An 18,205-nucleotide genomic window follows, 5' to 3' on the forward strand; every position below is an offset into this window, starting at 1 on the left:
TTACAAGTTAGCCCTTGACTACAATCTCACCTGATGGTAAGTGATGATGTAATCTAAGATGGAAGCGGGCTAACTTGTTAGGAGGTGGATGAAAATCCACACTCCTTTCGGTTTCTACACGACATCGTACCGGAACGCGGTAACTAGCCAGGGTAAGCCTCCCACCAGCTTAATTGTAAAGTCTATTGTCATTTGAGCTTTTATTTATATTTATATGACAATTTAGTTATATTCTTAATAGAATGTTCCTATAGTATAGATATTATAGATAAAATATATTGTATAAAATATATTGTAGAGCCGTGATAGCCCAGTGGATATGACCTCTGCCTCCGATTCCGGAGGGTGTGGGTTCGAATCCGGTCCGGGACATGCACCTCCAACTTTTCAGTTATGTGCATTTTAAGAAATTAAATATCACGTGTCTCAATCGTTGAAGGAAAACATCGTGAGGAAACCTGCATACCAGAGAATTATCTTAATTCTCTGCGTGTGTGAAGTCTGCCAATCCGCATTGGGCCAGCGTGGTGGACTATTGGCCTAACCCCTCTCATTCTGAGAGGAGACTCGAGCTCAGCAGTGAGCCGAATATGGGTTGATGACGACGACGATATTGTATTTCAAAAAAGTTAGCTTGTCTGAAACTCTGTTTTGGAATAATCACTTGAATCTTCATTTCTATGTACTAAATACACACTTTTTTAAATTATTTTTACAGCCAACTGAATGTACACGTTAAATATAACTTTTATAGAGTATTCTAAACAAAACCCCCTTTCTAACATTCGTATTTTACTTTGTAGCCCAAAGCTAAAACATTTAATGGGTTTACGCTTTTAAAAACCTTTTCTGTTTTGTTGGACTGGTTCGTTGATGAATATTGCTATTAGAGTACGATGTCTGTAGACTGGTTGATATACTTACTTACTTACTTACTTACCTACTTGCCTACTTGGTACTCTGTGCTGTGTGCCTTCCGAGTATCTCCTGACCAATTAGACAATATATTTGTCGTTCGTAGACAATAGAGCTGTGATAGCCCAGTGGATATAACCTCAGCCTCCGATTCCGAGAGTGTAGGTTCGAATTCGGTCCGGGGCATGCACCTTCAACTTCTGAGTTAAGTGCATTTTTAAAAATTAAATACACGTGTTTCAAACGGTGAAGGAAAATACTTCGTGAGGAAACCTGCATACCTGAGAATTTTCTTAATTCTCTGCGTGTGTGAAGTATTTGGCATAAGCCCTCGCATAATGAGAGGAGACTCGAGCTCAGCAGTGAGCCGAATATAGGTTGATAATGATAATGGTGAGACAATAGTGGGCCTAGCAAACGTCTAACGTAATATCACTCAACACGCAGTCTAGCATCAATTTGTTGTCAATCAAAAACTAAAACATGTTACCCGTACATAAGATAGTTAGCAGTCTAAAAGAGTAGACATTCGTGGTAAACATCGCGTTAGACCGAACCATCATACTGTTGATGAATACTAAGATAGCGCGAACAACTTCTGACTTATTGATAAAGCGTCTTCGTAGCGTTGCAAATAACCTACATAAAGTCGCATCTGGGCTTAGATACCCGAGCCAATATCCTGCTGCATTTACAATGCGTGTTTTATGTACATAATTCAAGCCGCGTGTTGATTACAAGTAAGGGAGATGCCTCATTAATGTGTTGCGCTACGTCGTGGTAACGGATAAACGCGTGGCATTCCCAACTTGCGGTGCGTCTACGCACGGCGTCAGATCCATAGATTAGTATAAGCCGATAAGTGTTAACGTTGCCATACAAAATGTATGATACGGATTCTGTCCTGATGCGTCACGTCACGTCACGTCAGATAAATGTAAATCCGCCTTAAGCAGCGTCAATTGGTCATGGTACTAAAGGGAGATGCCTCATTAATTTGCTGCGTTGCGTCGTCACAACGGATCAACGGACGCATTGTGAGCCTTACCTGCGTCGCGATAACGCACGACGTAGCAGTTCACGAAGACAACGCAAGCACCCAGTCAGTCTCAATAATAGATCTAAACAAGTGAAGTCTGTCCGTCGTAGCAATGGAGTTCCGTTGAAACGTCGCTGCAACGACGCAATGCTTTCATGTGGATTGTTATTTAAAACGACGCAGAATCGACGCTGCGACGTCACGCAACGAAACGCAACGCACAAATAGGACAGCGCTCTAAGTTGATAACATGAGTGTAAATAGAAAGGGAATAAGTAGGTGTAGGTATCCAAATTCCAAGTATTAAAACTTTCAAGAAGTTAATTTTTTACTTTTTTCAGAAATATGTAGGTAGCGTACATTATATTTCATTTTGTAAGAGCTTTATTAACTTTTGTAATATCTTAGCTTTTAATTTTCTTTGTAAGGCTTGTTTCTTTCGTGACTACGGGGAAGAAAGGTCTAGAGTTGAGAATAATGTACAAAATTATATTCGCCGGCCTTTCTACTAGGTAGGTAGTTAAATAGGAGACGGCGATATTAAATTACAACAAATGACAACAAATGAAAATAAATACATAGCAAAAGCACATAGCACAATTATTCAATTATTTAATTACGACCAGTTAACTATTAAAATAAGTATTTCATGTCTGCGATACATTCTACGAAATTTAACGCTGCCAAGCCTCGGTCAGCCACCTTCTAGGCTTTAGCTTGCCTAAGGTGCCTCTTTACTGCGTCCCACCGTAGGCTGCATCTTGCTTACTGCCTATTTGCTGTATCTTTTAAATATGTCCAATATTCCTGTTCCCCAGCGATTAGTCGAAAAAATTCCGTGTTAAGAGTGGGTACGAAAATAATCCAACGGGCGGAGATCAGGCCCCTTAACCATGGAGCTGTTGCGTTTGAAAACATGAAGATGACGATGATTATTGGCCGGCATACGGCGTTATCTAACTAAATATGTTCACTATCACATTTACGATCGTGTTTGCACAAAGCTTTTTTATTCAATGACAAGTTAGCCCTTGACTGCGATCTCAGCCGATGTTAAGTGACGATGCAGTCCAAAATGGAAGCAGGCTTAACTGGAAGAGGCACAAGTTTATTCTACCTTTGACGGTTTTTACGCTAAATCGCTTGGCGGTGCGTCTTTGGTAGGGTGATAGCTAGCCACAGCCAATGCCTATCACTAGACCAGACCTGAGCTAATTTAATAATAATAATATCCTAAATTGACCGGAGTAAGTAATCGAATACAGGACCTCTTTGTTGAGGCCTACAGCACTACCAAACGCACCAGAGAGGTCATGGAAAAGTGTCAAGGAACAAAGCATACCGTATCCGGTTGGCGACAAGCAGCTCGGCGATGTCGCGCCCCAGCCGCGAGTACAGCGACTCGGCGATGACCAGCACCTTGGCGTCGATGCGCAGTCGCGCGTCCGAGCGGTGGTCGCGCGCCGTCTGCTGCTGCGACGCCAGCAGCGAGCACTGCGACAGCGGCCGCGGCACCCGGTCGCGCCATACTAAACTGTTAAACGACAACAATATTACTCTAAGGCATCGGAGCAGCGAGTGAGCAGGCGCCTGACGCTGACTCACTCCGCAGAAGAAGGACGGGTGGTAGAAGGCGCCGATATGCGCACCTCCTTCCACTCTTTCACAATCCTTTGGTGGTGGCTCCGCTGGGTTTTAGTGAGTATTTTGGTGTCAGTGAGTCCCACATACCGGGCCGTAGAATGCCAGTAGTTCTGCCTGTCACTCTACGGTCGGGATGCTTAAAAGCATTTCCCAGCGTAAAAAAAGGGCTCAATTTATTTAACTTGTCCTATTACAGTGTGTAGGTCGAATCTTGGAAACCTTCCCCTAACTTTAAGTAATAGCGATACACTTGTGGAACGCTTGCTTACGAAACTTCAGCAACGGAATTATCAGGCGATTTTACACACCAAATGCGCCAGACAGTCTGTCGCTTCGCTGGCGTTTTCAAGTAAAGGTAGACTTCCGTTCTTGGCGACTTTCAACCGCGACCTGCGACTGCGCGACCCATTGCTTTATACGGAGCACTAAATAAAAGTGGTCGCGCGGTCGCAGGTCGCGGTCATGCGTCGCGGTCGCCAAGGACAGAAGCCTACCTTAAGACGCGCCGAACTTTCGGTCGCAAGATGTCGCTGGTGTGTCAGGGGGGCAATTAGAAAAACATTACGAGCGTTTCCCAACCGATTCCGCGCCGAATGTTCCGCATGTGTGTACAATACATACCTACAAGTCATACTTTCTTAGTAGTTAAACTCGATAGTTTGATGCTGCCGCTTTGCTGATCTGAGGGTATTGGAGAATATGTCAACGGACGTGAAACTATGCATATACGACCCTTACGTATGTTTAATTTTTGGTAGCAAACTTTTCTTCTTTGTCAATATTTATTTTTGGTTCTTTGTGGATTTTTTGTAAATATACGTACACTGTATTTGAAAATAGTAAACTATTGGGAACAGTACATCATAAATATTACCACCAATAGTTCGTGATAAATGTATGGAAAGCTGCGAGGGCTACAAACGCGCCATTGTCACGACACGTCGCATCAGATTGAATTAATGCAGTTTTGGGAATAGCGCCGGCACATAATTTTTGATAGGATTGCACTTTATACGAATACAAAGAGGTTTACTATTGATCGTTTTTGTTTCAACGTTGGTATATTAGCCTATTTGATTTCAGATCAGCTCGGAATTGGGATGGTGGTGCTACACACACACACAGCGCTTTAAGCCGTCGATACCGGTCATTATCATTAACATCTGATAGTGGTAAATTACTCTGACAATATCACCCTCAGCCCGCCAACCCACTTTGGAGCAGCGTGGTGGGTCTAAGCTCCACACCCCCTCTCTTCTCAGGACTGACTCTCTCTCTTATCACACTAATATTTTAAGGCGAAAGTTTGTGTGTGTGTATGTTTGTTTCCCCTTTGCGCTGTGGCTACTGAAGCGATTTGGCTGAAATTTGGAATGGAAATTGATTTTATTCTGGACATAGACTATTTTCATCCCGAAAAATCTGCTTTCCACGAGTTTGTGAATAACTGAATTCCAACGCGGACGAAGTCGCGGCCGACCGCTAGTAAACTGATAATATTGATTTCAACATTACGTTTATTTATATTCGAGAGCAGGTATGACTAATCCGCATTACCAAAATTGAAAGACCGAGTAGTTAACGCGGATTTAAAAACCAACACTTTTATAGTAGAGCCGTGATAGCCCAGTGGATGTAACCTCTGCCTTCGAATCGGAAGGTGTAGGTTCGAATCCAGTCAGGGACGTGCACCTCCTACTTTTCTGTTGTGAATTTACTATTAATTTAATATCACGTATCTCAAAGAGTGGAGGAAAAACACCATAAGGAAACCTGCATACCTGAATTATTTTCTACATATGTGAAGTATGACAATCTCATTAGGTTTGCATGGTGGATTATTAGCCTAACTGGTCCGGGGCATTTAAAAAAAATAAATATAACGTGTCTCAATCGGTGAAGGAAAACATCGTGAGGAAACCTGCATACCAGAGAATTATCTTAATTCTCTGCGTGTGTGAAGTCTGCCAATCCGCATTGGGCCAGCGTGGTGGACTATTGGCCTAACCCCTCTCATTCTGAGAGGAGACTCGAGCTCAGCAGTGAGCCGAATATGGGTTGATGACGACATACGCACGTAAAAATACCTATATACGAGTATGTATATTTGTATAGACATTTAATTTTCCGTGAACGTTGCATTAGTTCATTTTGTACCGTAAACGTTCCTGTCCCATCTCAAGTAATAGCGGCATGTGAGGCGAGTCACATCCATTTAGTTAAGCGGATCGTTTATTTGAAACAAACAGCATTCGCCTAAACTCTACAGCGGGAATTATTGAAGTCAAGAACAAAATAAACGGCGCAGGCCATCTGGCACTAAGTTTACGAATGCCTCAACTCTACCAATTACTTGTGGAATAACCTAGAGTATATTAGTTGATTGACTTATTTTTCAATGATTAGTAAAAGAATTTACTACTTACTGTTATCTGTACACTTCAGTACATAGGTATTTTCCGGTCAAGAGTTATTAGCGGCCTTGGTAACTAGCCTATAAGCTATTTGCTTAGGGCATCCCGTTTAGAGGGGCACCAGAAATGACGGAAAAATGAGCATCGAAAGTTTAAGCTTTTTCAAAATCCACACAATTTTTGTAATAGATTTTTGTGCCTAGTTCAGTTAAGGATTTGGTTCACACCAAGGACACAGGTTCACTCCAACACCCCTCTAATCTCTGGGTCTACTGAACCGATTTTGAAAATTATTTTAATACCAGAAGGCCACGTTACTTGTGAGTGTTTAAGGCTGTAGTTTATTCTTACGGGAACGGGAACAACGTTGGTGTAACCGCGAAGTATCGGCTAGTAATAAATAAATTTAATTATATCCATAATAACTCCATACTACGACCTAATAGCAGAATTTACGTTTTCACTAAACTACGTTTCAATCAAAGAGACTACGTCCCACAATTGCCCCGCTCGTAATCGTCAATTAATTATCCAGCTTAAATTTTGTGGGAGATTATTTTTATTAAACGCTTTTTTTTTGGTAAAACGATTGTGGATTCATTTTCTTTTACATCTTCTCGCAGATATAAAACACGGATCAGGTAATTAAAACTTTTCAAAATTACTTTGTATCTAATCCGCCTGCGGATTTTTGATGAAAATCAATCACAAGCTGCCAAAGTTGGGCCTGCCTCCTCAGCTGAAGCCACATCAAAGAGCTATTACGGTTTATCTCAAACGCGTGAGAATAAATAAAAGACTTTTGCCCGAATATTTATACGTAGGCACGGAATTCGGATAGGGTTTCCATGATAGTCAATATTTTATTGCCCTTATCTTACAAAATCATTATTACTCACATACTCGTATATTAAACGACAACAATAATAAAATGATTTTCTATTTAAATAACGTATTATGTGAGTAAATAAAAATAATCACTTGCAATTTGTTAATGTCGGTGGCTTTTTCAATATATTTCTGGTTTACACAGGTAGTAGTACAAAAAAATTAAAACTTGAAAGTACAGATTATAAATCGAAAAATTTTTAAAGGGATCACAACTTAAGTAATAAATAATTAAACTAAATGTTTTTATTACTTTATTTTTGTTCTTACAGCTTTATCTAGAAAGGGAACTTCAAAATAATAACAAAATCTTAATTCACAATCTCTTCATATTTGTTATAATGCAAACATAGCCATAAAAATATTCACGTCCAACCAAAAAGTTCATTTTTAAAAATGGGTGACGGCTGGTTTTGGGTATACCCATTAAACATAAACAATTTGACTCAAAAAATATACCTAAAGAGGGTTTAATTAGAGTTCAGAGCGCTTTAAAAATTACGTTACAACATTAGTTTTGTGTGCTTCACACACATGCACATTTTACTACATTGTATGTTTCACAAATCAGGCTAATTGTTGGTCATCTTCCAACACGCTTTACGTGTTACATTTAAATGCTCGTGAATAAAAAATTAGCGCTGTAAAATCCCTCGAACGAATAATAAAGCAAGCTTTGGACGCTTCCAGACATCATTGAAATGATTGTCAATTTCCAGAACGGTCTCGTAAATTCCGAAAGATATGGTTATCGCGGTCTGAAGCCGTTCTGTTGGCGTAGTTGCCTCTTCGCTTTAATGAAAGCTCCGCCCCTTCCTTCGGAGTGAAACTTTAACGAAGCGCTGAAAAGAATAACAGAGGCAAAGATACTTTTTATTTGCCATCCGGCGAAAGCTAGTACGACAAATAAACCCAATTCATTATTTAACAATTGTTCTATTCATAATAAAGGTTCATATTTTTAATATACCTATTCTTTGTAATTGGCTACTTAGTCCAAGTATTGAATTTCAATTTCAAAAAAGTTTAGCTCCTATGTAAAGCTTCTGCCGTCTGTATTCTACTTCTTACATATTATATCTGTTGATTTATGTGATATATATGTGGGCAGTGGCTGAATGAGGAAGGCGGAGGATCGTGTGTGGTGGCGCGCTCTAGGAAATGACTATTGTCCAGCAGTGGACGGATCTGTATGCATCCGCTGATGATGATGATGATGATGTGCTGTTCAAAAAATAAATAGATAACAGGTACCTAATGCTTTTCGTGTAGCAGTAAATTATTTTTTGCTAATTAAAAAAATCAATTATTTCATTAAAATATTGAAATCGTTTTTATAACCTACCATTGCTTTTACATTAGCTTTGGCATACTGTGTGTTTGCTAAACGCAATTTAATTTAAATAGAAATATATGTTAGATGATTTAAATATATGTTAGGTACTAACCTACACTCCTTTTCCATTTAATTTTTCAGCTGCAAATTCAATAGTCCTCCTTCTTGGTTATCGGAAAAAGAAGTAAGTATATAGGTTTCGCTTTGCGTATTTATAATATAAATACCAATTGCAATCATAATATCAGTATGTATTATTTATTCAGTTTCGGCTGAGATGTTAAAATATTTTTCCAAAAAGTAGAACAACATTCAAGAGTACCGCGATACGACAATTGAAAAAGTTTTAATGTTCGCATTTAACAAGCAATTTAAAAGAGAATTTCCGTAAAATTTGCCAATAAACGGCGTTAAAACAAAAGCCTTTAAAATCATCAGATTTATAAGAACCGAAGTTACCAAAGCAGCTTCCATTAATTAGGCGGAACACAAGTTTCGCTATAAATTCCACGGGATCCGGGGAAACTTGCCGCCCTTCCCGCTCATCTTGGCGGTGTAAATTTTGGCCGATAAAATAAAATATTACCGTTCTGGCTACACGACATCCGCCCTAATTACATAAAATCACGTTATAAATTACTCTGAAATATTCGCCTCCTCGTTCTAATTTAGAAGTGAAAAGCTGCCAAACAAAGGGCGACAAGGACGCTCGGGCACAAAGTTAAATGCTTTTAATTCTTTTGCGAAGCAATTTCCGGCTTTAACGGCTAATTTTATGCGCAATAAATCTTTTTCGATACTTGAAAAAAAAAATGTGCCAACATATTTAAATTCACTTCGTGCATGGCAAAGGAGAATTCTCGGTCGACGATTAAACGATACAAACATAAAAGGAAGGTTAAAAAGACATCAATCCATTATACAAGAGTACAATGGCGACTGGCCCGTTTTCCAAAACTGAAAGCAAATATTATATTTAAATATATAACAAGATTGAAAGGCTTTACCGGCTGTCACGCGATCCAACAATGGAACTGAGGGGAGTCCACAACTGCCAAAGCGTCACTATTCAGTAACTTTATACAAAACTAGAGGGGTGTTTTGAATTTTCGTAAACTATAATCCAAGCGCCGCGCAAAGGAAACATCCACTCGTATTATGCACGTTATTTCTTGATTTAAACATTTAGTTTTTAGGTCATCATCACCATCATCGTCATCGTCATCGTCATCATCATCATTAACATTATCATCAAAACAAATCCGTCCGTCATCAACCCATATTCGGCTCACTGCTGAGCTCGAGTCTCCTCTCAGAATGAGAGGGGTTAGGCCAATAGTCCACCACGCTGGCCCAATGCGGATTGGCAGACTTCACACACGCAGAGAATGAAGATAATTCTCTGGTATGCAGGTTTCCTCACGATGTTTTCCTTCACCGATTGAGACACGTGATATTTAATTTCTTAAAATGCACACAACTGAAAAGTTGGAGGTGCATGCCCGGGACCGGATTCGAACCCACACCCTCCGGAATCGGAGGCAGAGGTCATATCCACTAGGCTATCACTGCTCTTTAAAACAAATCAAAATTCATTTATTTCAAAGTTTACAAGCTCTTTCGAAACGTCAGCTAATAATATTTAACTTAAGATAATGGTGATAATAATTATTCGAAAACCTCAAATTAAAGTTACGAGGGTTCCAAAGCGCCTTGTTCCGAGAAGAGCCCACAACAAACTCAGCCAGGTTTATCCTTTTTTAGTTTATCACCATATATAAACAATAGGTATATACCTAAGTAGCCTGTCATGTAATACATTTCATTTGCAAGCAATTTTGTCGTTTACGTAATCATTACCGTCAGCAAACGTCATCTAAATCATCATCAACATTAACAGCCGATGGACATCCACAGAGTGGAGACCATGTACCAGCAAGCGCAGTGTTGGACGCTCTCCAGCCAGATGGTCAAACGACATTAACAAGGTAGTGGGAAGTGGCTGGACGAGGAAGGCGGAGGGTCGTGTGTGGTGACGAGCTCTCGGAAAGGCCTATTTCCAGCATTTGACGGATAAAGGCTGATGATGATAGACGTGTACTGCTGGACATGGGCCTTTTGCATGGATTTCCAAACACAACGATATCGAGCTGCCAGTTGTTAGGTATCATGAATTAATTATTTAGTTAACATAGACGCTAATGATGCAACACGATTACAGTTTGCAAACTTGCAAGTTTAAGTTTATCATCTCCCAGTTAATTAGGGGGATATCGAGTTGCGAGTAAGTTCCTTATATAGTTCGCCTGGTTGTGAAACTGCCAAAATTCGCGGCGATATGACGGTATAACTTAAACCATAAAGTTTACTAACAGGAACCCTAACTAGGAAATTGATACTTGTGTTGAAAACAATTATTTTTTTTATTTTATTGGCATGTCATGGCCTGACGTTTGTCATTTTATAAATTACTAGCGAACGCCCGCGACTTCGTTCGCGTGAAACTCGATATAAACTTTCAACTACCCCTATCCTACCCCTACCCTACCCCTACCCCTACTTACCCTCGAATGGTGAAAGAATTTTTAAAATCGGTCAAGTACTTTTTGAGCCTATTCATTACAAACAAACATACAAACTAAGTTTTCCTCTTTATAATATTAGTATAGAAAAGATTGTTTAGCCCATGCGCGTACTCAATTATACATAAATTAAGCTTTGGGAGGTAGTAGATAACAAATATCTACGTGAAAGCTCTTTAACGGACACCGTTAAAATATGAACTTCTAGGAAGTACGGCGGTACAAATGATCGCTAATAATTGCTTATAGTTAAAATAAAAAGACAAATTAAAGTTATATGCAATTACTAAATACAAAGGTTTGCAAATCCTTTAACTGAATCACACTGTAACTAACTAGGCCATCACTGCTGAATATAATATGAAAATAACAACAAAACGATTACCAGATACACTAAAACGTTCCGTAATTTGGTATATATCGTTTAACTGGCGCACAAATTTGCATTGACTGCGGCGAGCCCGCATTACTATCTAATGAAGCACAAATTTGAAATAAGCAAGATTAGTTATGACTACCGTAATGCCCAGTGAAATGTGTGCTGACTAATGTACTCCGCATCAAAACGCCGAACGCATTAAATTGCTGTAAATGCGGTTTAAACTAAAATTACATAGTAGCACACACAATGGAAACAATGGCTCACTAATCCCAATACAGTGCGAGGTGACCGAGCGCGATAATTTCATATTATTAATTTCACCAACAGCACCATGTTTGTTCCCGATAGTTAGCAAGTAAATTGGATTTTGTGCGAATGGCGCGCGATATTTCGGCTAGAGTAATTAATTATGTTCGAGCATGTTCCACGACGTTTTAATTTTAAATTTAATAACGAAATGCATGAATTGTATATTAAAAACGATGCACGTGCCAATGCAAAATGGTACACACGCGCTTACGTTTTCGTTGTAAATTCTCCCTCGAATGCTATGCAGAAATAGTTCCTGACATAGCGGTGCGGAATAATTAATGTGTACGAGTAAAGTCGATATCTGCGATCGCTGATTCATTATAACAAGGTTGTTAATGCAAACGCGAGCACGTGCAAAAAGCGCATCTATTCATATACGCTTACCTATGTGTAACAACAACAATGTCTACCATCATCATTTCTGACGTCTTTTTTTACCTTGGATCCACACTCTCCTCCAAGCGCTAAGAGGCCACCTGAGCGCTAGATCGTGGCGAGATCACATTCAGTGGCTATTAGCCAGCAACAATGAAAGTAAAGCACCCTCGTGTCATTAAGTAAGTTTAAGAGTGTGAATGTAAGTTTGAGAGTGTAAATCGGTCCCTGCCTCGGATGCGGAGTTGAATCCTGAATTTCTTTCTTCCAAGAAATTCTTAGTTAAAGCTTAGAATTCAAAACTTGCACGTGTTTCATACCCATGCCTCAAAGAGCAGATTAAGCCATCACTCTCGGTCGTTATCGTTAATATTCCATAGTCATTGTTAAATAATATGTGTCAAATATTATCGCCTTTCAGGGATAATGCGTGCGAAACATACTGCTATCGTATAGCAGTATGTTCGATCTATGCTGCATAGCCCTCTCCTATTTATAAAGAAGCCTGTCTTTGCCATGTTCTGGTAAAATCATCATCATCATCATTAACATCCGATGGACGTCCACTGCTGGACATAGGCCTCTTGCATGGACGTTCAAACACCACGGTTGTGTACCGCCAGCGTCCAGATCTGGTAAAATAATAGGCTGGTTATTATGATGGCACTTGGTCGTTATCTGTCGCGAAGTTCAAGTTGCAATGGACAGGGCATATTTCGCGAATATCCAAAGTACGTTGGGGTCCCAAGGTTCTGGAATAGCGACCTGTTTCGGAAAGTGCAGTGTTGTTTGACCCCCTCTCCCTCCCAGTTAGACTAAGGACATTTAGAGGGTTCCAGGAAGCCGCTGGTGTATTCTATTCAAGAGGCTCATGTCCAGCAGTTGACGTCCATCAATAATAATAATCCATGATGATAATGATGATGAATTTTAGTGGTGATCATTTATATAAAACTATTTATTATTTCAAAAATATACGAACTCACCTCGTCAGCGGCATGGTGACATAATACGTATAGAAGAATATGGTGAGGACGGACAGCAGCATGACGCCGGCGACGCACTTCCTCACGTTGACATGGCTGGCCAGCCACAGGCAGCAGCGCGGCGTGGGCGACTTGTGCGCGTACTCGCCGCACTCCAGCAGCGGCGCGCGCGACCCTCTACCGTCAGCCATCTCTAACATCTACACACCACTATATTTACACGACACAGTAACACTTAGGCCAACTAAACAAAACGTCACCAAACGTCTCACTGTACAATCTCTATCTGGGAACTCTGACAGCTGCGTTTGTCCTTGGTGGGGATTTTTGTCGCCACTTGCCGTGCTTCCACATCTCATAGTGTAGCAGCGGGGTGGAATCGCGTGGTTGCGCTGGTGGGCTGAACGCTCGGGCGCCGCCGACGGCCATCGCGCGCCGTCAAACGTGTCCGTTGCCGATTCAAAATGGCCGCCGACGCATGTTGGCGGGCTGTGCTCATCACGGCGACGGTGCGCTCCCGGGGGCAGAGCTCACGACATCCGGGGACTACTGCGCTCAGCCTCGGCCGGTCTCATCGGGTCCGACTGCAACAAACAATACACTAGCTTACAATTTGAAACAAGCTGTATTTGCGGTCAGAATTTGAGACAACCTTTCGACAGACACCGTTAACGATATAAACTTTTAAAGCATGTAGAAGCATGAGTTGCAAAGTTTCGGATTTTATAAAATGATAAAAATCTCTTCATCAAAGGCTTATATACCAACGTGTATGTCTGCAATTATTAAACAAGTTTTTTTTTAAGAATATTTGACACATTTTTTTTAAATATGACCAATATTCCCATTTCCCTCCAATTAATCGGGAAAGACTATGTTAGGAGTGGGTACGACAATAGACCAACGGGGCGGGGATCGAACCACAACCCCTCCGTGATGAGTCCGAACCCTCTAACCGTTGAGCTATTGAGGCTTCTTTAAAGGCGTAATAAGTACATTCACATGTCACAAGTTTATTATATCAGTAGGTATGGTCTGGCGCTCTGGTTTATTACATTTCTCTTACTATATTTAGCTTTCATTCATATCATATTTCATACACCTACACTAGATGAATGAGAAATATTGGATTTCCACATAAATCTGCTGTAGCTTTTAATAACACAAGTTAAGTACACTTAACATTAATTTTGTTATTATTAGGTACTTGGAACCACCCTTATTGTTTGTGTTTGTGTTTATATATTTAATAAATTATATAATTATAAGTTCTATATATGTAATTGTATAATTTGACGGTCACTTAAACACTTTAGATAGTTTTCTTACAATTTTTATACAACATAGCCAATTTATTTTTTTATGATTTTTTGATTTTGATTATGGCAGGCTTCCACAGATCCGCATCGCACGCATTGGACGCATCGCATCAAACAGATTTTTAGTCATCTTTGTATAGAAAATAGCGGACTCGGTCAAGCTTCGCTTTGACTTATGCCTACCCCTACCCTACCCCTTTTTCTTTGTTGCTATAAACCCTTACGGAGTCCGAGACCTTTCCAACGAATGCAAAACCGTGGAAATCGGTTCGTCCGTTCTGGAGTTATAGCGTCAGGAAGGAAAACCTGGCTTATTTTTATATAGTAGATTATACAAGTGCGTCCACTGATCCGCATCGTATTGTTTGCATCGTACGGATTTTATCTACCGTAAAATTAAAAATCCGTTTGATGCGATGCGTCCGATACATACGTTGCGGATAAGTGATCGCCTATGTTTACACAGTGTTTTCATTGAAAGCTCTCAGGCGGCTTGATTTTTCTGACACTTATCGTCATATCTTCTCTACTATAGGTATAAAAATAAGTCGGGTTTTCCTTCCTGACGCTATAACTCCAGAACGCACGAACCGATTTCCACGGTTTTGCATTCGTTGGAAAGGTCTTGGGCTCTGTGAGGTTTATAGCAAAGAAAATTTAGGAGACATTTCAACGTAGGGTAGGGGTAGAGTAGGGGTAGAGTAGGGGTAGGGTAGAGGTAGTTGAAAGTTTACATTGAGTTTCACGCGGACGAAGTCGCGGGCGTCCGCTAGTCTACTATATAAAAATAAGTCGGGTTTTCCTTCCTGACGCTATAACTCCAGAACGCACGAACCGATTTCCACGGTTTTGCATTCGTTGGAAAGGTCTCGGGCTCCGTGAGGTTTATAGCAAAGAAAATTAGGGGTAGGGTAGGGGTAGGATAGGGGTAGGGTAGGGGTAGGGTAGGGGTAGGGTAGGGGTAGGGTATGGATAGGGTAGGGACAGGGTAGGGATAGGGTAGGGTGGGGCTAGAGTAGGGGTAGTTGAAAGTTTACATCTACTTTCACGCGGACGAAGTCGCGGGCGTCCGCTAGTCTTTTTCTTACTATATAAAAATAAGTCGGGTTTTCCTTCCTGACGCTATAACTCCAGAACGCACGATCCGATTTCCACGGTTTTGCATTCGTTCGAAAGGTCTCGGGCTCCGTGAGGTTTATAGCAAAGAAAATTCGGAAAAAATTTCAATATAGAGGTAGGGTAGGGGTAGGGTAGTTGAAAGTTTACATTGAGTTTCACGCGGACGAAGTCGCGGGCGTCCGCTAGTTTTCAAATAACGAAAAACGGAGAGAAGGTTATAATCAATATACACAAAATATAACCTTGACAAATTATATAAGTACCTAAATCTTCCCCATTAGTCATTATATTATGTCTATTGGTGAAAATCGCATGAAAATCAGTTCGGTAGCTTGGCTCGAGTTTATCGCGAACATACAGACAGATTACTTTGTTTTATAATATTATGTATAGATCTTAATATAAAACAAAGTTATAGATTTGTGTAACATTTTATACCCACTTTGTAACGGACGAAACAAAACACAGAAATCCGGCTCGAAGGACCACTTTGTAACGGACGAAACAAAACACAGAAATATTCGGCGAAAATGAGCTCTTCAGGACGTATATCGTTGCAAGGGATGTTGACAATTGGGTAATTCGTAACGAACTGGGTATATTCAAATATCTGTCAAAACTGACAGCCCTTGGACGTTATACGTTCCGTTATATGCCCGGCCAGTTTATTTCACTAAAACATTTACAAATAAAATATACAATTGCGTCGCTTACACTATTGTTGTAACATTTTAGGACCAAACTAATAGAAAAAGTAAGCAGCACGTGATACTTACATTACGTCACGTAATAAAAAAGCTCTGACCCGCAAATAAAGATTTTATCACATCATAACGATAGTCTTTATCGCTACTGATAATAATCGTTACCTATTATATTTTGAAATTTATTGGAGCAACCAGATAGGTTGAATTTATGACCCAATCGGTATTGGAACAGCGAGATGGGTCTAAATTCGATATCTCGCTTCGAATAGTGCAGGAATAATTTCATTGATGATGATTATGATTTAACATTAAAATTGGCTATGAAGAAACCCCTGTCAAAATTATTTAACTGGATTTTTCATACCACATACATTCTAAGATGATTGGCCAGTGGCTTACTTTAAACATGTAGATACTAGTTAATTTTAATAATATTCACTGACTGGTTTCTACACTGCATTATACTCGTACTTACAAGAATTCTAGATTGCTCTTTGTTAGGAGTTTGGTAACTAGCTACTGTCAAAACTCACCACCAAACAAACACCAATCCGTAGACCGTACAGGCTGTAATAATACAAATATATGCATAGTAGCATCACCATCAGTAGCCCATTTTAACAGTTCACTGCAGTACTAGGCAGAACTAAGCTCTATATCCCCTCTCCTATAAGGATAGGACAGGCGATATATCCCCTCTATATCTTCTCTCCTTTAAGGATAGGAGAGGGGATACATTCCCTCTCCTATAAGGATAGAATATAGAGCTTAATTCTACCGAATCAGTAGAAACCGCGATTCCAATGCGGGTTGGCGGAATTAGGATGATAATAATTAAACTTTTTTATGATCACTATCAGATGTTAATGATAATGACTGAGACCAACAACTTAACGTGTTTTCTAAGACACAGGGGCATGATACCACTAAATTCCCAACTCCGGGGTGAAAATCATTACTGAACACTTATTGGAAGAAAGAAAACCTAATCTCGTAATCCGGAGTCACATTTACTGACCACCAGACCAATAAGTCAGGCATATGCATAACTATATATACTAACAATATGAAAACTATTTCCTGATATTTCTCAAATGGTCCAATCGTAAACGCCCCAGTGAGACTCGCAAACCCGACCCACGCATCACCAGAATGAAGGCTCACTGCATTAAACGCATCTTTGCATAGCTGAAGCGAGGCTTTCCAACCGTGAAATTGAAAAGGCAGGTTTCAAAATTCAACTTGAAGTTATGAATTGGATTATTAAAATGTTCTCTATTTTGTTTAGTGATATAATCTACAAGTATATAATAACTTTAATCTTGAATTTATAATATATTTTTGAATTAATTAATTATTGTTATTTACACCTATTTCTTGAGCAATATAAAAATAAAATTTAAGAGGTGTTATCATGTAAAGACAATTTCATAAGGTCAAATATTAAAAAAATCCCGCGAAACTCAGTCATCCAGATATTTAATATAATGCATGTAGAATTACCGGATAAAATAAAAGCTAATTATGACATTTTATGAAATAACCGGAAATATGAATCGCTTCCAACTGCATGGAATATTAAAGCAAAGGTAGTCCTGTACATATTTACACGTATTAAAGAGCACGTGAATTATTTTCCTGATATAATGAGTAACACTAGAGAGTAACAGTTTACATATCTCCTGCGATAGCCATGACCTCAATGGACATTAATGAGGAGGATAACCACATTATAGACTAAGAGCCAGTGAACCCCACACCTTCGTTATTTTATAAAAGCTGAAAGTTTGTCAGCTCATGCTCCTACCATAAGTAAGTACGATAACCAACTATGGAGCTTGGACCGTGGTAGATTTGGGAGGTAGGAGGTTTTAAGGATCCAGACCCTCAACTGTCCAAGTATAAAGTGTATTTTTTTCATAGTTTACTCGGCATAATATGAGAAATTATATTCCCAGTCGCCAGTCACTTAGCTTTGCGGCAACCCTTCGAAAAACACTAATTTAATTTGAAACTTCAAGGGTCTCTAGCGAAGGGTTGCCACGAAGCCAAGTGACTGGCGACTGGGAATATAATTTCTCATATTATGCCGAGTAAACTATGAAAAAAATACACTTTATACTTGGACAGTTGAGGGTCTGGATCCTTAAAACCTCCTACCACTATATCATTATATAACTATATCAT

At 39.8% G+C, this 18,205-nt stretch overlaps 1 protein-coding gene across 1 annotated transcript in view; it reads right to left on the reverse strand.

The window, feature by feature from the left end:
* The window catches only part of LOC112058158 (bifunctional heparan sulfate N-deacetylase/N-sulfotransferase), a 160,881-nt gene that overhangs the window by 62,468 nt on the left and 80,208 nt on the right, over positions 1-18,205 (reverse strand). The window contains exons 2-3 of the mRNA XM_052882607.1: positions 12,874-13,457; positions 3,297-3,488 (exon numbers count right to left, since the gene is read on the reverse strand). Coding sequence (XP_052738567.1) covers positions 3,297-3,488; positions 12,874-13,073 — 392 coding nt within the window. The 5' untranslated portion in view covers positions 13,074-13,457. The remainder of the gene's footprint in view (positions 1-3,296; positions 3,489-12,873; positions 13,458-18,205) is intronic.

Source organism: Bicyclus anynana, chromosome 7 (genome assembly GCF_947172395.1).
Source record: "Bicyclus anynana chromosome 7, ilBicAnyn1.1, whole genome shotgun sequence".
Taxonomy (NCBI): Eukaryota; Metazoa; Arthropoda; class Insecta; order Lepidoptera; family Nymphalidae; genus Bicyclus; species Bicyclus anynana.